Below are 22,303 nucleotides of genomic sequence, written 5' to 3' on the forward strand. Positions count from 1 at the left end.
AAAATATATAGAAATATGTGTTTTCCTTGTCTTTTAGTGTACTTATCGTCAGCCCAGTGAATTGATAATAGCAAGACCGTTCAAATAAGCTTCTATTGTTGAACAATGGAATAGACATATCAAAATATCAAAATTAGTCGAAATGTGTATAAAATGAGGGGACACCTCGAGTCCCCCTAACTCTACTGCAAGTAAAATTGAAAGTTGAGATTCAAAATACTCTCAGTAAAAGGTATACAAATGGGATGCCTCAAAAAATGAATGATACGGACGCCAAAATGACTTGTCTCTACTTTTTAGGTGCATGATTTTGGTCACTTTTTGAAAATTAGATTATCCTATGATTTTGGTCACTTTTTAGTAGCACGAGATATGAGAAAATTATGATGTCCGAAAATGAGAGCATAAAGATTTAAAAAAAGAAGAAGATTAGTAGTATGATATCTACTAATTGTCCGATATGATCTCGAATTGATTGATCGCCGCAATCCCGAGGCTGTTATTTCCCCATCAAATGAGGTGGGGCCTATTATGATTTAGCCAATATAACTTTGATGTGGAAATCCACTTATTTTTAACGTTCCATATCGGAGTATTTGGTTACGTTACCGCTGTATTAATGGATTATAGGCTACTGATATTTGTCAAATTATTTTCGTTAAATAATATCTTAGTTGATGTACTCCTATGTGAGTAGAATATTGACGTACTTAAAAATTTATATCAATAAGGGCTTTAATCTATTTAGTTTAGCGAAAACATCCCCGGTCCCCTTGTGAGTTTGGACATGGCATGGCTAATGTTTCCGAAACAAATTAATGAATCGAAAACTCAAAGTAACAAACCTTGGAAATTTTGAATATATTCAAATCCTCTTGTATCTCTTCCCCAATGAATTTTAGGTCGTTGGATCTGTGAAATTTTTATATCCAATCCAAAAGATTAAGTTGTTAGAGAGATGAACATCTTTATTTTTCATACTCTCAACACACTCCTCATGTGTAACCTGACTCTTTACCATAAGCGAGCTAAATACAAGCAAGTATTTGATTTTCAAGTAGGCGGTGTAGTTCGATCACAAGATCTATTGTCCACTCTAATATCATATGAAAACTTTATATGATCCAACCCTAAAGTTTAAGCAGTTAGAGAGGGAGACAACTATATTATTTTGTGCTAGTATTTCCCAACGCTCCCTTCAAGTACCCTGGTAGCACATGGAGGTATGGATTGATAAGGTGAGGGAATAGATTGGGCGATGACTCGACCACGTCATGAGGTAAAGCCACCCAAGACTTCTGATATATACCATGTTAGAATATTGTTAACCACCAACTCATCTAAAAGTTAATCTATTAGGTAGAGAGGTGTCAACGTGGAAAAAAAAAAAAAGGTAGAGAGGTGTCAACATTATATTAAGAGATCACTCATTCTATAACCAAACAACGTGAATGTACATTCCCTTAACATCGATCTCCCCTCATGTGCAGACTGTTTTTTAGGTTTTGGGTCTTTGTACAAGAATCTATCATTGTAGAGTGCAAATTGTGAATTTTTTTTTAAATGTAAAATGGAATGGACTCCGTTCTAATACTGTGTAAGCTCTGATACTTTGTTAGAAAATTACTGAATTTATCTTAAACGTAGATAGACCCAACGAATTTACGGGATCAAATGTGAATCGCCATCTTTTAAACATATCACGTGTGGTTGTCATGTGTAACGTGTGAGAGAAGGAACTATCAGTGAGAAATTTATTGTGCTAATTAATTGCGTTAATTAATCCAACCATCGTTTAACATATACTACCACATAGTATCTATTCACCGTGGAAGTTTTCATATACCATCGACAAGTTTACGATTCCTTGCACAACTGGTTAATTAACGCTGACATATCTGCGTTAATCAGTCATTACGTAGTATTAGTGCAATTGTCGCTGTAAGCTAATTAAATTACTATCTCTAAACTCTCAGCTTTTCTGTCTTAATTAAAATATATACTACTACATACCACGTGAGATCCAAGGTATAAGCCATAGTCAGCGGCGGTAATTATGAAGGACCAAAATTCTAAACACACGTGTTATTCGATCAAACAGTAACAGTAAATTTTGTTTAATATCGTCCAAGTAAAAACCCAAGACCGACCAAGTAAATTTGAGTAATTTTTAATTATAGTTTAGGTGGGTAAAAACAAAATAACACCATACACAAACCTTAAACGTCCCTTTCGCTTTCCATGTCGCATGACGTAAGCCACCGTTGCTTCACCAACAACACACAGTAACTCGTGGCCCGTTGGTGTGTGCATTATTGTAGGAGCTTGGCTATCTTTTAATCCCAAAATGGATGCGGCACGTGGCTGGGGAGGTGAGAGAGGGACGACAGCAGCAAGTATAGAACCATAAAATTATTACATAGAGAAAAAGAGAGCAAAAGTGGATTTCAAAGGAGACACATATGAAGCAAATAGGAGTACCTTTTTTTGTCATGTGTATCCAAAAATCAAACTTTACTTTGGTGCGAAGAAAATAAAAAAAGTCATGCATGAGTTTTTTTTTTCTTATTCAAAAGTTTCACAACTTCTTATATAGGGCTCAACAATTTGTCACCGTGTGGATGTAGGAGTAAGCAGAAATGGCAGATGAGCATTGGGGACCCGTCCCCAATGCTCATCCATCATTTCTTCTAACCGTCAATGTACGTGTTGTATTAACTTTTTGATCTATTTCGTTAAGTTTAATTGCCTATCGAATTGATTGATACTACGAATAACATATGCTTTTGGACATTTAATAACCACTATACCACTCTAGCACGGGTTATTGCTAGTTATTAAAGTAGGAGTATAAAACAGGTTGCAGCTGGTATTCTTTTGATCATTCAATCACCGTATGGGCTTCCAAGAAGTCAAATAATTGAAGTTTTCAACGTACACGGTCAACGATTTGCAAGAGAAAAAAAAAATACCGGTGTGGTGTCAACCCTCTTCCAATGTCCAAGGTAGTCGATTTGTAGAGAAATGTGAAGTACTCCTAAAACTCAAGTAATTAGGTGCAAGAGTCGTCAACCTGTCCCCTTCCCCTTCGTTCAAGGGTGATTATATAGAGGCCTTAGAGGTCGAACCGTATTAGGAGTGAATCCTTGGACCTAGGGGTGTTGAGGGGATGGCACGTGTTGGGTCCAATGGAATTAGCATTCCTAATCGCCTTAGGAATACAAGTAACCGTAGGACTTGGACTTTTCATAGTTATCCCTGTAGGGATAGGGGCGGTCTAGGAGAGTCCCTACGCGCTTAGAATCCCTTTGGGGATGGTCGCTTCGATCACCATAGTGGTTCCCTATGTTCGGTCAAGCGTGGTCCGAGCTGGGTAAGATTCTGGTCAGTGGTCAGTTTCTACTTATCAAATACTAGTAAAATATTTCTGTGAGGCACGGAGGGGAAAAGAAAAAAAATAACTCACAGCACACCCCATTGCCAATTCTGTACACCAGTGATCACCAGACTCACCACTCCAATTGTCAACTTGTTACAAAAAAAATAGCTTCATCTGTAAAGATGTAGTTAACTGCTTAGCCAGAGAGAGAGAGAGAGAGAGAGAGAGAGAGAGAGAGAGAGAGAGAGAGAGAGAGAGAGAGAGAGAGAGAGAGAGAATTCGCCTCACTGCCTCATGGAAAGCTTATAAATGGGCACGTGCGTAGCTGACCTACGAGAGGCCGGTTTGAAGAAACAGTGGAGATTTTCTACTACTTCACTCCTAAACCTCTTTAGCAGAGAACAGGGGCAATGGAGTTGAAGAAGAAGAACGACCCAAAATTTGTTGCCTCAAACCCCCATAGAATTCTACATCACTGTACTCTCCTCCTCTCCATCTTCGCCGTTTTGCCCCCATCCCAATCTTTCAGTTACACCGAAGCCCTATCCAAGAGCCTCCTCTACTTCGAAGCACAGCGCTCCGGCCGCCTCCCCTACAACCAGCGCGTCAGGTGGCGCCACCACTCCGGCCTCACCGACGGCTTGGAACAAGGAGTGAGTACTCCATTTTCCCAACATTCCCATTTCGTCCCTCGAATTTTCGACAACGAATTATGTATGCGTCAAATTTTGTGATCACTTATATATATGGTGCATTGATTTGTGTAGGTGGACTTGGTCGGAGGGTACTACGATGCCGGCGACCATGTCAAGTTCGGGTTACCAATGGCATTCACGGTGACAATGCTTTCGTGGAGTGTGGTCGAGTACCGCGGCCAGCTCGCCGCAGCGGGCGAGCTGGAGCATGCTCTGGAGGCGATCAAGTGGGGGACTGATTATTTCATCAAGGCTCACACCAGCCCAAATGTGTTATGGGCTGAGGTACTAATTTTGTCCTAGTTTAATCACCATTAATCTCAAGTGCTAAACGAACTTAAGCTCTGCTAGTTAGTAGTATGATTTTGGAGTATTTTAGTAATCGAATTGGTACAGGTGGGTGATGGAGATACCGATCACTACTGTTGGCAACGGCCGGAGGACATGGCGACGTCGCGGCGGGCTTACAAGATTGACGAGAACAATCCCGGGTCGGATCTCGCCGGAGAGACGGCGGCAGCAATGGCTGCCGCGTCGATCGTGTTCAGGAGAACCAACCCGCATTATTCTCACCTACTGTTGCACCATGCTCAACAGGTGTGGTCCTTAATAAAACAAGCATTTCCTACAATCTACTGTGGCAGTTGCATTAACAATAATTGTTAGAGAGAAACTTATTCATCGCTCAGCTGTGAACAAGTTCTTTAAAGCAGCAACCAATCATGATTGTATAAAAGTGTTTTAGACGGTCTGGGTTTTTAAAAAAAAAAATTTCCGGGGAAGAGTTCACTTTTGAACGGTCCCAATTTTAATGGAACTTTTCCGCCATTCGCCGATAAAAAGATTTTCTCTAATTGGTATTTGCATTAGTATCATTTTATAGCTACGGTTTGTTTGTTCAAATTTTGGCTGTGTTTTTGTTGGTGGTGGTGGTGGTGGTGGTGTAGCTGTTTGAGTTTGGGGACAAGTATAGAGGAAAGTACGACTCAAGCGTGGGAGTTGTGAAGGACTACTATGCATCAGTGAGTGGGTATAAGGACGAGATGTTGTGGGCAGCTTTGTGGCTATACAAGGCCACCGACAATGTGGAGAAGTATTATCTCAACTACCTAATTAACAAGGCTCATTGTTTTGGTGGCCTTGATTGGGCTATCACCGAGTTCAGCTGGGACGTCAAGTTCGCTGGGGTCCAAATCCTGGCTGCTCAGGTAAATCTCTCTCTCTCTCTGGTGTCCGAGTCTGCTTACGTGCATCTCAATTAATCACTCAGTCCAGTGGCTCCGGGGTGCGTGTTGTCCCATAGGGATAGCATAGGTGTTGGGCCAATCCGGACCGTCCATGCTTGGCAATAGACGGCTCATATTGCATCTCAGCCAAATAACAATGGAAGGTCGAGATCTGTTCAGTCGAGATGCAATTTGAGCTGTCCATTGCCAAGTATGGATGGCCCGGATTGACCCAACACGCATGCTGTCCAACAAGCACCCCCGATCCACGTTGGGATTCACAAGAAATGACTTTCTTGCGACATGATCCCAAGAATCGAATCCCTATCAATTGTGTGGGAAAAAAAATATAACCTACCAACTAACCTGACTAACTCTTAGGGCTTCTCTCTCACAAGCAGTGCCCTGATTTCGATTTTCAAACTTGAAATTTGCTTGGAGCTTTTTCCTTTCTCTTGCCTGTCAAATCTCATTTGAACCATTAATTATGCTTTTTTCCATGGATTCAAAGATGAAATAATATACTTGCTTTACTAGATTTACACTTTAACTTTTTACAAAAGATCACGGAAAGATGAAGTGAGGGCTATGAAGGCATATTGTTGGTGTCAACAGGGTAAAGGAATAGACTATGCCGGGTCACATGCCCATGTGCTTCTGATGCTCTCTGTATCAAGTACTTTTAATGGGGTTGCTCTTGCAGTGTAGTGAGAAACAAAATTAACCCTGCCACTGACTAACAAAATTTCCGGGTGGATGGTCTGTATTTGACTGGATCGAAGAGTTAAATAGTTGAGGATTAGAGGAGTGCGTAAACTGGCCCGAACACCCCTAGCCGTCGTACCAAGGAAAAAAAAAAAAGAACGAAAATTTACTCTGTCATTTGGTGGTATTAGCCATTGGGCAGCTCCTCACTATTCACAATGGGCAACATGCCATATTTGTATTTGAAGATTTTCTCAAAAAGAAGTAGCATGAGTTCTCAGCATTGATCAATCACAATTCATTTTGGACACCACATTAATAATTTTTCCAGCTCTCATATGGGTTGCCCTGCTATTTACAGATTTTGTGCCCTACATGATTGATCGAGTCTGTGGGTGTTGTTTGGACAATTAAATAGATGGGACACAAGCTTTTAGACCGACATGGCCACATCTGTAAACAAGTGAAAACAAGTGTTCATGATGAGGGGCTAAGGATTTACCAAATAAGTATTCACCAAACTCGTACGGAATGGCGTGACAATGATAATTTTCTGACTCTAAACAGCAGCAATGCGGAGTGGAAGACAATACTCCATGCATGCACATCGTGACCGACTAATGTGTCGAACGCTAATTAGCTATAACATTTCTAGTTCAGATCATTTTCTATTATAGATTAAACGAGCCTGACATCCTATGTTCAGAAAGGACATCTGGTAAACTTTCTTCTAATCTTCCGCTCGTTAATTTGCAGCTGCTGAAGGAAGAAAAACACAAGGAGCACAGACACATATTAAACCAATACAAATCAAAAGCAGAACACTACATCTGCTCGTGCCTAAACAAAAACAATGTCACCAACAATGTTGATCGCACTCCTGGAGGCCTTTTATACATCAGGCAGTGGAACAACATGCAATATGTATCATCTGCATCTTTTCTTCTAACCACATACTCGGATTTCCTCCGGAACTCGAATCAAAATATCATGTGCCATGGAGGAATGGTTGGGCCTCAAGAGCTCGTCAGCCTAGCCCAAGCCCAAGTGGATTATATTCTGGGCTCCAACCCCATGAACATGAGCTATTTGGTTGGGTATGGCCCAAACTACCCTACAAGGGTGCACCATAGAGGGGCATCGATTGCGTGTTACAGAGAGAACAAGGGGTACATAGGGTGCACCCAAGGGTATGACAATTGGTACAGCCGCAAAGGACCAAACCCCAATGTTGTGGTTGGGGCATTGGTAGGAGGACCGGATTGTCAAGATAATTTCAGGGATGAAAGAGGGAACTATATGCAAACCGAGGCTTGTACCTATAATACTGCGCCATTGGTTGGAGTTTTGGCTAGGTTGAGTCAGTTAAATGAGCAACAGAATCAAAATTTGCCTTTGGTTGCTTCTTACTAGATGTTTATTCAACTTGGATGGAAAAATAGAATGTTACTAGTATGTGTGTTTCAGTGGCTGAGTTTTCAATTGTAGCCCAAAATGTATCTTCATTTCTTTCTTTCTTTTGCTGGAAAAATTGTATCTTCATTTATATGTTTATAATACGAAACTATGAATTATAGCAATCTTTGTAACGGTAATCTCAATCGTCGTCACATTAAAAGCATGTCCTGTTCCACATAAAATGCTGACTCAGCTCTTGGTTTCTCAAAGTGTTTCAGGATTCATGGACATTGTCACATTGGTACCAACATATCCTTCGAACAGATTGGTGTCTACTAGCTTCATGATGCTTGATTGTATTTAAAGGCCTCGGATAATGATTTGTGGAAAAAAGAGGTAAAGGAAATGATGTGAAAGAGTGACGTTAAGAATCTGCCATATCCCTTTCACAAAACCGTACAGCGGAAGTGAACCAAAATCAACACTACAAATGCATTCATCCAAGAGGACCCAGAAAAGGAATCAACTCAGTATTTCAATTTATTAAACAAAGAAGCAAGTTGAGCAAGGAAATAATAAGAACCGTAGATCTCCCTGGTTGCATTAAAAGATGGATAAATATTGTATTTCTTGTACTACCCTCACTAATTCTCAGCCACATCACCATCACATGAGACATGAGAGTTTTCCACGGCTAATAGCTGACCATAGGCTATCCCACAACCATAAACAGTTGGGTTAATTAACACCACGTACAATTGGCCACAGTATGCAATACCAACTCAGCATACTATTGTAACAGTCCATATGGAAGACATGGGAACTAACCTAAGCGAAATAGATCACTGAGAAGAATCGCTTCTTGGAGCAGGGAGGTGGCTTACAACCAATGGGGGACGTAAAGCGCAGTGGTCTGCAACCTTCTGTTTACGCGCTTTATACATCTCCTCGGTCTCAACCACCACCAATCTCTTAACCTAAGTGGATATCAGAAAATTAACATTTAGTATCCAAAAATAGAAAAGATATCTCATGCAATACAGGAAGATGCATCATGGCAAAGGTTTTGTGAAACCTGTTGAAGCATTCCTCTGACAGTTGGAGTGTTCCATCTCATAACAGTCCGATTACACTTGCGAAGGCGCAATGCCTCCAATGTACGCCTGTGAAGTCTCCTGGTTCCTGGTATTCCCCTCACCAAGGTTATGTACAAGTTGGGGCTCCATGCAATTGGAACACATGCTTTGTAAGCCTTGAATGCATTCATTTCTGCTCTGTATTTCCACCTACACAAGTGAACTTTCACGCTCAATTTTCTCTCATTTATAAGACTATAAGAGAAACATTAGTATTGTTAAACCCGCCCCATCCCACAACACAAACCCAAAAAACATCTGACTATCTATTAAGAACAGAAGGAAACTTAATGTAGATCCCAAAAAAAACTCAAAAAGCAAGAAAACATATGCAAATGATATGGTACAGACATCTATAATGAAAAAAGCAGTCTTTCTATAAAGAATACCATACATCGCATTGCTAACCATTGAGATTCTCCTTAAAGCGAACAGAAAATGCAAGTATTTCTGAGATGGTACCGAGGCGTTTCATCAAACACTTAGAAGACAATTGGATATGGAAAATACCCAAGCATTAAATTCAAGCAGGAAATGGCATAACAAGACAACAATGTAGACAAACCACCAAAATTCCTACGACTCAGACAAAACCCACTAAAGGGAAATCCACCAAATTAAACAAAACAACCCCCAAACAAATGAGATAAAAACCAAGCAACATGTGAAAGTTATGGCCAAAGGCAGGACTATCGCAGATGACATAGGGATTGTTCAACTGAAGCAAGGCCTCCTTTTGGCTAACAGCTCCTTTGGATTGATTGATTTGGTGAGAAAAGAAAAGAAAAAGATTAGACTTTCTCCGAATCATTAATTTGGATTGAACAATTTGGTGAGAAATGGAAAGGAAAGTACCAAAATGAAATATTTTGAATGAGCTAGGATTTTCGATAAGTGGGGTCGAAAATTTGAACTATGTATGATTCACTTTTTCTAGTTGCTATTTGAAAGGAACAATCAAATTAACAAGTTAATCAAAAAGTAGATATATATTAATAACAAGAACAGTGAAACGCTATTCACGTTTTGGGGATTTTTGTGGGTGGAAGTTCTATTTTGACTCCTCTTTTTCCTAAGTACAAAACCCTTATATATGGGTTGGGGCAAAAATGAATTTTAAAGGGGGTCAAATGAGTAAAAATTGGATGAAAATTATACCAATCTCTAAAAAAATTTGGGAGGCAGCGGGGTCAGCTGCCCCCCCTTGACTCTTAATCCCTCAGCCCCTGGCCCCTTCCCCTTTCTCACCAAATATTTTGGTAGGGCTGCAAAAAAACCGAGCTGCTCACGAGCAACTTGAGGCTTGGCTTGGTCAGTTGGTTAGGCTAGGCTTGTACAGCCAAGCCGAGCATGATTTCGAATTTTTGGCTCGTTTACTACACGAGCAGAGCTTGAACGGAACAAAGCTCGGCTTGTTTGCAATGGTGAGATTTGATGGGAAAGGGCTCCCCTTTCTTATCTCATCATTTCCCACAATCCAAATGAGCTGAGTGATGGGATTTACACTACTTTGGAAACAGGCTCACCAAAACACACAGACAATTAAAAGAAAAGAAAACATTTCGAGAAATCTGTGAACAACAGAAGAAACCTAGTGCAAACAAATCAATCTATAGAAACGAAAAATACGCACTTGAAATCACAATTATATTGCGTAGGGCGAAATCAGACACCAGCTAAATACATATATGTTACGAGACAGGAACCAAATACATCACAACAATCGAAAAATGGGAAGAGGAATGGAGCAATTGCGGTTTAAGGGATTCAGAGAGAGAGAGAGAGAGAGAGCTGACCTTCGACTCACTGCGGAGCTACAGAGCTTGGGGCCTATAACAATGGCAGCGAGGGTTTTTGTTTTGGCAATCACCCAGGAAATCTGTTATCCTGAAACATGTTCTCAATTTGGGCCCATTTGTATCGAGACTTTTGGGCCCGGACCCGTCTATTGAGCCCAATGGAAGCCTCAGAACGGGAAAATTGTTCTGGGCCTTCTTGTGCTGGGTCATGCCCCATAGCACTCACTAACATTACTTGTGCTCAGGGGTGTTAAATGGGTGGGTTTGGGCCAAATGCCCAAAGAAATGCCCGAAAGAAGTCGGACACAGATGTATTCAAATAACCCGATGTACTCGGACTTCCCTACAATACATGTAAGATTCACGTGCATTAGACAGTTTTCGAATATATTTATGTCTGAATTTGCTCATGTGGGACTGGGGGACTCTTCTGTCTCAAAGGAACGACAGAAGGTGTCGCCTAAAAAAACAGCGTCGCTTTCTTTGCTTTGGGAGGGCCCTCTTTGTTCTTGCCTAATCCCCATTTGGCGTAGCAAATCACGTTAATGGTTTGTTGATTTTTGTAGGCTCATTTCAGGTTCACAAAGATGATTCAAATCGTTCATTATTTTTAATATATTCTTTTATGAGTTTCTGCAAAAAAATAAAAAATAATTAGCTTAATCTAAGATTGGTAAGGATTTTTTATTTTTTTAAATCGTAAGGTGAGCGAAACACTTAATTTTAGATTAGGGTGAGCGTTTTACGAATTTTGAATTAATCCTCAACAATATCGGATAGAACTAATTTTTTATGGAAAAACTCAAAAAAACATTTTAAGATTAATGTGGGGTTTAAATCATCTTTGTATACCTGAAATGGGCCCCAAAAAATCAACAAATTATTAATGTGATTTGCTATGCCAAACGGGAACTAAACAAGAACAAAGAGGTGAAGGGAGCGACGCCTTTTCTTTCGGCGTCACGGCGAAGTCCCCCAATCTCTTCTCGGGTCTGTTGCATGGTTACATTGTCGAAAAAGCCCGCCCAAGAATGTGAGCTAGTAGTCTTTTCTAAAGCCTACACTTGATGATGGGTTAGGTTAAGACTTGACTTGATTTTCATGAAACACACGCAAAAGGTTTGGTCGGGCTGATTCAAAGGCTTCACAGGAAAGGAAAGGCATGGCCTATCTTTGGCAGTGACAAATGACAATCAAAACTCACCTAACCTACTACTACTACTACTACTGTGGAAAAGGCCAAGGAAAATGACATTTGCTATTAACGGGTTTGACTTTTTGTGCATGACTTTCACAACACATCAGTTGGTCCCTATCCCCATTTACATGACGGGCTCTGCGCCAAATAACCGGACTTCGGATCGGTACTGTGCAGTGAGGTGTATAATATCGTATTGAGCACCTCTGAGTTATCGGATCGTGCATATGACGACTTGAATCTCATCTTGACAATCAACGATCGAGTGCCGTTTTGTTATCGAGATGAGATCTGAACGGCTCAGAAGTACGCAGCACAGTACTGCGTATACCACAATCCCCCAATTCTAAATAACCAGCATAGCATAGTCTGTACGTTATTTTTTTTAAGAAAATGATAATGCCACAAAGAAAGCATGAAGTTGAACTCTCCAAGTAAATTCCACCAACGATTCAAATACAGTATTATCATCTAAATCACATGTGTAAAAGATGTCTTACATCGGATAAATAGAAAAATGATCGATATTAGTATATAATTGAGTGGCTCACCACTTATAATAAGTAAATATGAGTCATTCAATCTATATTGGGTCTAAGTGATGTGGTGTGGACTCTATGGATACTTCCCAACGGATTGGGCCTACACGTGGACAGAAAAATCTCAGACGGATTAGACTCCCCAACACAAATAATACGAAGTCTAAAAGTGAAGGATAATCCTGATAATTTGAAAAAGAAAAATGATCTTCATACTCTCTTTTTTATACTCACACTCTACTTTTGTCTTTTAATAAAAAAATACATACATTTCTATACTAAAAATATAAAAAAAAAAGTGTAGATATCAAAAAAAAAAAAAAAAAGGGTAAGGAAATTACTCCCCCAGTAAAATTCAAAGCATATGCATCACTTTCTCCCAAATGTCTTTTTGTTTATTATTGAATTGAACGTTTTCCCAAATGTTCTTTCTCTACAATGAACTTTTTTCCTATATTGTTACTTGGATTATTCTGACCTTCGTTTAAAGAGTGTAGAATAATAGGTAAAAAATACATCGATATTCGAAAAAAATGTATTGATATTTATAAAAATGTATTAATATATGTGAAATATGCATTGATATTCAAATTTATTTAAAATTACGTGCTTATTATTCTTCATTTAGTGGACAGAGATTAGCAAAACTGCTGAGATGGGAGAAAACATAAGAAAACCAAATTTATGTGTGCTGATTATTTTTAACCCTTTCCTCTATGTTACCGTTACTTTAACTTACAGACTACGGGTACTGACATGTAAGGTACCGATGGGTACCGACGATGTGTTAGTTCCATTTTGGAGTTTCACACAAATAATTCAAACAATTAATTATTTTTAAAATGACATTTTAATTTCACTTGAAAATTTCAGCTCAATTGGACAGACATAAGTGCTTGATACACTATTTAATTTTTCTTTTAGAATTCAGCATCCTAGATTCTGAATGAAACATTGGACAATTAAAATTGAGCACCTACATTTATTTGATTTAGCTGAAGTGTTACTGGTTAAGTGAAAAATTATTTTAAACATTATCAACGGTTTGGATCATTTAAGAGAGACCCCAAAATGGAGCCCACAAATGGTTTGTACCCCATCGGTACCTTACAGGTCGGTATTTTAATTTACTCCATTATCGATGCGCATGCACATACGCGCACGTATCATTATTCACGCCCGCATACAACCAAACCCCTCTTTTCCGATCATCTCCTCTCTCTCTCTCTCTCTCTCTCTCTCTCTCTCCTGTTTTCTCTCTCTACACAACTCACGCTCCCCCACACTCCCCCCCAGCAACTAGGGTTTTTGCACCTCTGCTCTCCCAACCTCCATTTCTCTCTACTCTGAAAACCCTTCAATTAGCTCAATCCTCACTCTCCAATCCAACCCCTTGCTCTCATTTTCCCAATCCTTCACCCCAATCTAAGCTCAGATTCTCTAAATTCCAACTTTTCTCTCTCTATTTATATAACTCACATACGTATCTGCAACCACAGTATCCAAGTTCGATCGTCCATGGCGAAGACCAAACCTGGCAAGAAAGACGTGGACTCTTACACCATCAAAGGCACCAACAAAATCGTCAGACGTAACTTCCCCACCCTACTTCTATATATCTCCCTGCATCTAGCCACTATAGTTATAGACTTATGAGGCACTCCTACTCAATGGCCAGTTTGGTAGTTATTTGTAGAATTAGGTTTTCAGAATCTTTATTCTTAATCCCCGTTTGTTTGTTTTTGGTTTTTACTTTCAGTTCTCATTTTCTGAAAGAAAAAAAAATAGAGAAACTTATTTGATTGGTGATTTTCAGAACTTGGGTTCAGATATAGTATTTTTCTGTGTAAAGTAGCCCGGCTTTGTTTGGAACATAGAGAAAAGAGAGAGGAAAGTTCAAAAACATTTCATTCTTTTGTTTGGTTAGAGAGAGAAGAGCAGAGAAAATAGTCAAATGATCTCCGTTCCAAAATATTTGTCCGGTCCGCAAAATAAGAACTTAAATTCATACATTTTCTTCAAGAAAAAATTCAATGTTTTTTCTCAAAAATTAAATTGAAAAGAACTCTTCCCTCTCTTTTGAAACGGAGGGAGTATTAACTATTACGCACAGTAAAAGTTTCTCTTCCCTCTCTTTTCACGAGCTCCAAACAGAGAATTAGAATACATGTTTCCAAAAGCATTTCCTCGCCAAGATTGAATAAGAGATGCATAAGTGTTTTATCTTGAAAATCTATTTCTGGAAAGTGTCTTGAAACATTGATTTGGAAAACAAGCACCAAACACGGATGTCTGTTGGAGAATTCTGTGTGTGTGTGTTGTTCAAATTTTATATTAGTTATAGTTCATGGAATTTTCTTGAGCTGAAAAGAAAAAGATTTTTTGGGTTGCTGTGCTTGGCAGCCGGGGATTGTGTGTTGATGCGACCATCGGACACCGATAAGCCGCCTTACGTGGCACGAGTGGAGAAGATTGAGGCCGATCACCGGAACAACATGAAGGTTCACGTCCGGTGGTACTACCGTCCGGAGGAATCGATTGGAGGGCGGAGGCAGTTTCACGGTGCCAAGGAGTTGTTCTTGTCGGACCATTTTGATGTGCAGAGTGCTCACACCATAGAAGGGAAGTGCATTGTCCACTCCTTCAAGAACTACACAAAGCTTGAGAATGTTGGGGCTGAGGATTACTTTTGTCGGTTCGAGTACAAGGCTGCCACTGGAGGGTTTACTCCGGACCGCGTGGCTGTGTAAGTTCAATTTCTAATGTTGTTTTTGATTGATTTTTAGGATTGGTTTAACTGGGAATAATGTGACCCTGTTTGGTGATTTTGATTTGGTTCCTTTTGAAGTTACTGCAAGTGCGAGATGCCTTATAACCCAGATGACCTCATGGTGCAATGTGAGGGGTGCAAGGACTGGTACGTTCTTTTATTCCATTTTTGGCATGATCAATTAATAAAGCATCGAACCCAAGTAGAATTGGTATTTGTTATGCTGTTTGGCTCTCTTTCAATAAGCTAATTTAAGGGGATTCCTACATGCTATGATTGAATGCTTTAGTTTGTCACTATAAGCATTGAACTCTACGTTTTAATTCTTGGATTTGTTATGGAACAGAAAAGAAACTTAAAATGAGAGAATCTACTCTTGTTTGACGGTGTTGGGAAAGTAAGAATCAATCAGTTTTGTAGCTTTAGGAACTGTTCTTTTCTTGGTGGCCTAAGGAGTCTCATTTACTTAATCTTATCCTGTTCAACAAATTCGAAACCTAGATTTTAGTGTAGTAAGAGAAAAATGTACAATATGTAAAGCCGTTTCCACACAACCTTGCCAATATGGAATGTGCTTGGAGATAATCACCTTGTTTGGTTCAATTCTCATCTCATCTCATTTTTCTCTCTACACGTTTCTTAATACATTTTTCTCTCTATCTCTCTCCACTCATTACATCAAAAATAACTTTCAAAAATTTGAACCAAACAAGGTGAATGTGATCTAACCATGCAATATTTATAATTGTCTGGGCTTCTAGAGGCGTTAATGAATTTTAGTGGTGTAGGTTTCTGTGGAGATAAGCTGGTTTTAATGGCATTAGATCATCTCAAACCTTGGCTTCAAATTTGGGGTCAAATTTTTTTTTCCCGAAGGCTTGGCAATTCGACATGTTGAATTTGACATATCTAAAAATGCCCACTTCAATCAATATGTCAACTTAACTGTTTTGGTATGTTTTCAATTTAGTCTTGTTTTTATCTTTTATTCTGTTAAGTTATTTAGAGTAAAGTAATTAAAGAAAAGATTTGACATCGCATGTCAAATTTGACAAGAGAGGAGATGTCAAATGACTTCTAGGCAATTGACATCTTGATTGGAGTTGGCTCAGATGCCAATTCAGCCACTTGGCATGCCGTGTCAAATTTGGCATCCTTGGATGGAGATGGTCTATAGAGTATTAGAGTCTATACAAATGAATATCGTTGTACTTTTAAGTTATTGTGGAGCCTCTAGGTATGAGTTTTATGGGCTCATGTTTGCCTATTTTTAAATGTCTAATTCATATATTCCCATGACATTGGAGCATTTATCTTCTTAAATACCTCTTTATTTCCTCGTAAAATAAGATTCACAGACCAAAATAGGAACTTGATTTTTGCTTTTATTGTAAACTCGACTATGTCGGCATAGATGATGGCCGCACGCCAAATTGAGCATACCAAACCCATATACCATGTCCTTACTTCAGTGTTAAGGATTCCACATTGGTGCTACACAAATTTTAGAAGAGTGAGTCCATTTAACATTGATTCCGGCATTATCATTGTCGTAATACTACAATAAGTGGTCAGTGGAGCATGCAAGTCAAGTGTTGGCTAGAGTGTGGTACTGTCGAGATCTACCTTAATAAGTTTATTTGTTTTAGTACACTCCTTATTTGTGACAACCAGCATTGTATCATTCTGTCTTATAAGTTGGTTAATATATGCTCGATCTCTTTTGTTATATCTTTGGGTCACTTTTTTATTTGTTGTTTTATCCACCTGGGCGGTTACTAGCATGATAAGTTTTACAGGAGCTAAAGAATCTTACAAAATAATTGCTGGTCGTCATAGCCTTGTTCAAGGCATGGAGCAATCATAATGTCATATTTCTATGGCTTAGCTGCCTTAGCTTACAATATTTGGAGTACATATTTTTATCTTTCTTTTCCCTTTTTTTTTTTTTTGGTAAAGAAGTGACATTTCACTGTGGGTTGTCTGCTTTCATGTCCGTTTATTTTACTAATTTCTCTTCTGAGATAGTTTCTTAAGTTGGGCACTGTAAGCTTTATCTTCACCTTGCTTTTTTCCCCTTAGTATTAATCCACACCTATTAATTGATTTTTCCCAATAAATGGCATTTTTGCTTTAGGAGACTTTCATTCTAAGTTTACTATGATACGATTTTGGAATTAACCAATGGAAGGGATTTTGATGAGAGGTTTGCCTTTTGCACTGATGGTCAAATAGGTTTTCTAGAAAGGTTGGTAGCTGGAAATATTTTGTTTTCTTTGTTAGATAACAGTGTAGGATGAGGCAAATAACCTATTTGTCAATTACTATGCAATGAGACTTCTTGAGTGATATCCAAACTGGTAGATTTACATGTTTCTCAGGTTCGTTTGACGTATTTTTATTTCATTTCCTGCATAGCAATACGTGACAATGACAATACTTCTGCGCATAATTTTTCAACCTTCATTATGTCTTGCCTGATTGCCAAGGTAATTAAGAGAAAGTGAGACGTGGGAACAAAGCATTTCCCTTGGTAATCCAAGGGTGATCAGGATAAGTATACAGACCAGTGATTTCAGGGTGGAAATTATTTTGCCAGAAGAGGTCAAGATAACGGTAGACAGGAGCTGCTTAGAAAAGTAAAGAATCTTTATTTCCTTCTAATAGGAGATCGTTATACACAACGAGCTGCTTAGACAAAAGCTGATTAGGAAAGTGAAAATCTCTTCGATCACGAGGAATCATTTCCTAGGGCCTTTACTTTGAATGTCTTGAAGAAACTTCATTGCCAATATTTAATCTGAAGGTATATTGTTTTGATATGTTTTGTTGTGGGACACTTCCTAATGCCCAGACTGAATTGAACTGAAAGAAAGTGCGACAACTATGATGGGGAAAAGGGGCTATTGGCCCCTAGGATTTCAAGGCATATGGGAATGACTTCCAAGTTCCAAATATGGCTTCCAAAAAAGGTCTGGCTATCTGAGTAGAAACTTATGAGAAGAATTTCCTTGCATGACAATTGGAATAAGGTGACTGTATTTTAGTGTTTTGTAGCTCAATGTGCATGATTGAATTGTCTGGGAAGAAAGTTAGGAATTCAACCCACTTATTGAAGATGCTGATTGAAATGTAACGATAAGTGCCCGTAAACTTTAATTGAAGGAGGTGCGCTATTCAGAATTCCCGAGAGCATTAAAGGTATTAATTAGGGTTGTGTCTGTTGAGGGATGGTGCTAAGAAGTCTTTGATTTGGTATGAGTTCCGCTGTAGAAGAGGGAAATGAGCAAGCCGTGAGAAGGAATATTGGGATATTCTGAACTGAAATGTGCCGCTAAATATTTATTGGAATGATGAATTAGGATATCATAGATGGACATTAGGCGTAATGACTAATGAGTTCATTTATGAGACTATACAGATTTAAACCCATCAACCTAGATGGAGTCTCGTACGGTACTCGTTTATTGCCCATTATTTAGGCATCCTGCCTCTGTAATCTCTCTTTGCATTCTGTCGCTTAACTTATATCCATGTGTCTTGTGTGTATGATAGTAATTGACAACAATTAATGGTGACATTGTATCCTTGATCAACACACATACCAATGGTTTGCAGGTTTCATCCTTCTTGTATGGGTATGACTATTGAAGAAGCAAAGAAATTGGAACAGTTTATGTGTTCTGACTGTAATTCTGATGATGATGCAAAAAGATCCTTAAACTCATTCCCTGTATCACCACCTGCTGAGGCTAAGGTGAGAGACCTGTTTCCCTGTTTAACATAACTGGATCTCTGGATATGCTCCGTTCGATTGACTCTATGTATTGATTCTGCCAAGTTCATATATCATTTAAATGATGACAGTGCAGCAATATTGTGATCAGAATAATTTGCTATATACCAGTTAACAAAATCATTTTTCCGGTGTATCATCTTATCCCTTGTTCCACTTGTATTCTTGGAGTTACATAGATGGAATCTATGTCTCACATTATTTTATTGGTGACTAAGAGCCAATTTAGAGTTGGTGATGGATGGTCCAATAAAAGGTTATTTGATGATGCTGAAAAATTAAGTTGTTAATGTACTTGGCATGGGTTGCTTGGGTTCGTCCAAAAAATGACTGCCAACTTCCATACGAGGACACTTTGGAAGTTGATATAACTTGTGTTAGCAATATGAACTTTGCCAAACACATGTTTCTTCTTGGATCCCTAATAAAGAATAAGGTAATTATGCATATCGCAAATACGATTTTCTGGAATCATATATGATTTTCCCAGCTTGTGAATGTGATCAACTGTTGCTCAACTAGTCAACTGATGTGTAAAAATGCTTTATCCTTTTTCTTTTAATACTCGTATCTGATCTCAATTCTAGGTCGAGCCAAAGCGGAGGAAGAGATGACTCATCATGTTTCATGATGTGGAGGCACCCATTTTCTTTGTGTATTAGCTGGCAGTATTGTTGTTGTGACATGGAATTGTATGTACAGTGCAGAGAAGATCCTGTGCTTGCGGGAACCAGAGGCTTCTTTATTTACTGGGTTGAGGCTTCTTAATTTACCCTGTTGAACCTCCTCATTTGTCTATAAATGTTTGTTATGTGTAGTAGGATTACGAGAAGACTTCATGACCTTTCTCGCGTCTTCATGTGACTACAGTTTGTGCATTTAAAAGGCAAAAAAAGAGAGAAACTTGGGCATATCTCAGTGAATGTGAAGTCCTGAAACTAAATTATTAAGAATCAAACTTGAATCTACTATGATGAGCTTATTGCGGGTTTTATTTGTACGTATGCGGTATAGTATCTGTTTCCACTCCCCCTCCCCTTTCTTTCACATTTCGTTTGCTTTTGCTCTTTAGTGGATGTGAAAAGAAAAAGATAAAAGAAGGGTGAGGTGGATTTCAAAACTTTGATGTGCACCACTGACTAATGTATGTAGTAGCATGGGGATATGATAAAGATTGAAGGCTGCATACTCTCTAGCAAGATTTTACTAGTTGGTGGTGGATTCAGATGATCAAGTCTGGTTTCTTTTCATGTTGTTTGGCTTTCAGATGATCAAGTCTGGTTTCTTTTCATGTTGTTTGGCTTTTGTGTCTGGGGCGCCGGAGTTTTATTTCGTTATGCTCGTGGTCTATTTTCTCTGCGTTGGCAAGTGATCCATCAACCGATGCCTTGGGGCCGGCTTTTTCACCCCTAGTAGTTTTGTGTTTATTGGAGACAATCTGCCTTTCCCTATCTTAGCTGTTTCTATTTTCTCTACGTTGGCAAGTGATCCATCAACCGATGCCTTGGGGCCGGCTTTTTCACCCCTAGTAGATTTGTGTTTATTGGAGACAAACTGCCTTTCCCTATCTAAGCTGTTTCAATACGATACGGATGCGACATAGTATTTTATAGGAACACATAGGTAGTGCAATTTCACTGCATTGTGATATGCATCCATTTTTTGTTTATCAAGGTGATGCTTTTTGTCAACATAATAATTTCACCATTTTTGGGAACCACGCACGAGCCAAATTGAGTGCCACACCTCACAGTCACAGCATGCACTTCCAGTCGCTGTAATCTGACCAACTCGGTCAGATATTCACGACCAGAAATATTGAATTCTCTTTCGGTTCGGCCGCGAAAGGAGGAGGTAGAGCGGAATGCCAATGTGAATTTGTGATTGAATTTTGGGCATGGTAGAATATGCCTGCACTGCATTCTCAATCGGATCCAACTGCTTGTCTACGAAGCCATTTGGACCAAATGCACTAGTTGACACGGCAAGGCATGTCAGGGCTGGAAAGAACCAATGGCTGACTCATGAAGATTTGACAGGTGTGTTCCTATGACTTGGAATTTTGACTTGATTGTGTTAATAATGACTCACTGTCGACTCAGGTGGGTCATGGATTCTGAGGTCATCAAACATGTCGCTTAATCACCACACCATCATATTTAGGTGCTACGACCACCGCATGATTTTACCGCTCTCTTTTATCATTCTTTTAATTTCACCGTTTGTCTCGGCAATTAATGGTTCGAATTTCAACAAACTTTTCCGGAGAAGAGTTTAACTCTATCCCGGAAGAGTTTTTTAAAATTCGAACCGTTCGAAACACTTTTGGACAGTGAGATTGAGTGTGATGGAGGCCAGTAAAAGAGAGGGGTGGGTGTAGATTTTTTAATCGTATTTGGTCCTATAGCAAGACGTGGTGATGACTCATGACCTAAGTCACATAATTCACGTGAGCGCAATCACGACTGTAAAAGTGTATTTGAAACACTTCTGAAACTACTGATATACGCGAGAGCTGAGGATTGAGAGTGCAAACATATTGCGGGGACTAAGAGGGAGAGCGCATGACATTTTAAAAGTTTATATGTGATCTAAGTTCACGACCCTTAATGCTGATAAAAAGAAAAAGTTCATGACCCTAAAAGATTTATTTACATGGCCAGAATAGCCAATAAATTTTCGTCATTTCACTACGAAGCCATGCTCCAGGACACCCAATAAATTTCTATTTAGCGGATCAAACAGAAGATTACGATATTTGAAGGTTAATGGAAGGAATGACAATGAGGTAAGGAATATACAAACAAAAATAAAGTACTTGTCTACCCACACACGAATTGCGATCCTATTTTGCGATCCAAAACGTTAATGTAGTAAGTCTCGACGTGTTTAACCCCAATGCCAAACATCGAGTTTATTGGAGATCGAGAAAAGCTGGTTTAATCATATTTGTCAGAAGTGAAATAAATGGTCAGAGTTTGATTGCCTATTTCTCTCGTGACAAATATGATTCATTTGAATACCAATGTTGAGTGTACTTTATTTTTTGAAGGGACATTAGGCATGTCAAGACTTACAAAATGAACTGTTCGAATTATCAAATGGACTCATGATCGGTCCCATTTTGCATCATATGAGAAAATACACGAGGGACTATCAATCGAGAGATTTTCATTCATTCGCTGAAAATAGAGTACTCGCTTTATTTGTTACTAAAGGAAAATCACTACGGCTCTGTTTGTTTTGACGTAAAATGTTTTTTCAGAAAATAAATTTCAAATTTTTATTTTTCAGTGTTTGGTTGACGTTTGAAAATATTTTTAGAAATAAAAAAATAGTATAGAGCGAGAGGGAGGAGGGGCTTAAAGGGTGGAGAGATCTGAGAATATTAGAATCGAACGTAGGTTAGGATTGACGATCGAGAAAACCGAGCAGTGAGAATTGCAGTAGAAGGCAGCGGGTTCATTTTGGAAAATAACTTACGGAAGATTTAAGGGTAAGTCATTTTCATTCAATTGATGGAAAATATTTTCCTAATTTTTTCCACAACCAAACACCGAAAATTAGGTAAAATATTTTACCGAAAAATATTTTACACCCAAACAAACAGAGCCTACATTTATTTCGCAACGAAATAAAGAAGGTGCTTCAATTAATAATTT

At 38.9% G+C, this 22,303-nt stretch overlaps 3 protein-coding genes across 4 annotated transcripts; 2 read left to right on the forward strand and 1 right to left on the reverse strand.

Annotated features, from left to right (window-relative positions):
* The first annotated feature begins 3,620 nt into the window (after window positions 1-3,620).
* On the forward strand, window positions 3,621-7,585 carry LOC131323019 (endoglucanase 11). The gene is made up of 5 exons (XM_058354632.1): window positions 3,621-4,032; window positions 4,147-4,359; window positions 4,471-4,671; window positions 5,022-5,282; window positions 6,762-7,585. Exons 1-5 carry the CDS (start codon window positions 3,790-3,792, stop codon window positions 7,416-7,418), a joined length of 1,575 nt encoding a protein of 524 aa, XP_058210615.1. The 5' UTR covers window positions 3,621-3,789; the 3' UTR covers window positions 7,419-7,585.
* A 391-nt stretch (window positions 7,586-7,976) lies between these two features.
* On the reverse strand, window positions 7,977-10,489 carry LOC131323020 (uncharacterized). 2 transcript variants are annotated; one of them, XM_058354634.1, is made up of 3 exons: window positions 10,336-10,489; window positions 8,479-8,689; window positions 7,977-8,380 (listed from the first exon to the last, which is right to left on the reverse strand). In XM_058354634.1, the coding sequence occupies exons 2-3, from the start codon at window positions 8,668-8,670 to the stop codon at window positions 8,246-8,248; spliced, it is 327 nt and encodes a 108-aa protein (XP_058210617.1). In that variant the 5' UTR covers window positions 8,671-8,689; window positions 10,336-10,489; the 3' UTR covers window positions 7,977-8,245. The 2 variants fall into 2 exon arrangements, with proteins under 2 accessions (XP_058210617.1, XP_058210618.1); XM_058354635.1 differs by having other exon boundaries at window positions 8,479-8,677; window positions 10,336-10,440.
* Window positions 10,490-13,261: 2,772 nt separating this feature from the next.
* Window positions 13,262-19,641, forward strand: LOC131323021 (chromatin remodeling protein EBS-like). Its single transcript, XM_058354636.1, has 5 exons — window positions 13,262-13,666; window positions 14,479-14,821; window positions 14,924-14,992; window positions 18,464-18,602; window positions 19,229-19,641. The coding sequence occupies exons 1-5, from the start codon at window positions 13,594-13,596 to the stop codon at window positions 19,253-19,255; spliced, it is 651 nt and encodes a 216-aa protein (XP_058210619.1). The 5' UTR covers window positions 13,262-13,593; the 3' UTR covers window positions 19,256-19,641.
* The last annotated feature ends 2,662 nt before the right edge of the window (window positions 19,642-22,303 follow it).

Source organism: Rhododendron vialii, chromosome 4a (assembly GCF_030253575.1).
Source record: "Rhododendron vialii isolate Sample 1 chromosome 4a, ASM3025357v1".
Taxonomy (NCBI): Eukaryota; Viridiplantae; Streptophyta; class Magnoliopsida; order Ericales; family Ericaceae; genus Rhododendron; species Rhododendron vialii.

Excerpts from the sequence above, each read along its gene's own strand:
- LOC131323019 (XM_058354632.1), top strand. The coding sequence starts at position 3,790 with ATGGAGTTGAAGAAGAAGAACGACCCAAAATTTGTTGCCTCAAACCCC. Across the intron at positions 4,033-4,146 it reads CCGACGGCTTGGAACAAGGA|GTGGACTTGGTCGGAGGGTA; the intron begins GTGAGTACTCCA and ends TGATTTGTGTAG. Across the intron at positions 4,360-4,470 it reads CAAATGTGTTATGGGCTGAG|GTGGGTGATGGAGATACCGA; the intron begins GTACTAATTTTG and ends GAATTGGTACAG.
- LOC131323020 (XM_058354634.1), bottom strand. The coding sequence starts at position 8,670 with ATGAATGCATTCAAGGCTTACAAAGCATGTGTTCCAATTGCATGGAGC. Across the intron at positions 8,381-8,478 it reads TCAGAGGAATGCTTCAACAG|GTTAAGAGATTGGTGGTGGT; the intron begins GTTTCACAAAAC and ends ATATCCACTTAG.
- LOC131323021 (XM_058354636.1), top strand. The coding sequence starts at position 13,594 with ATGGCGAAGACCAAACCTGGCAAGAAAGACGTGGACTCTTACACCATC. Across the intron at positions 14,822-14,923 it reads ACTCCGGACCGCGTGGCTGT|TTACTGCAAGTGCGAGATGC; the intron begins GTAAGTTCAATT and ends TTCCTTTTGAAG. Across the intron at positions 14,993-18,463 it reads TGTGAGGGGTGCAAGGACTG|GTTTCATCCTTCTTGTATGG; the intron begins GTACGTTCTTTT and ends AATGGTTTGCAG.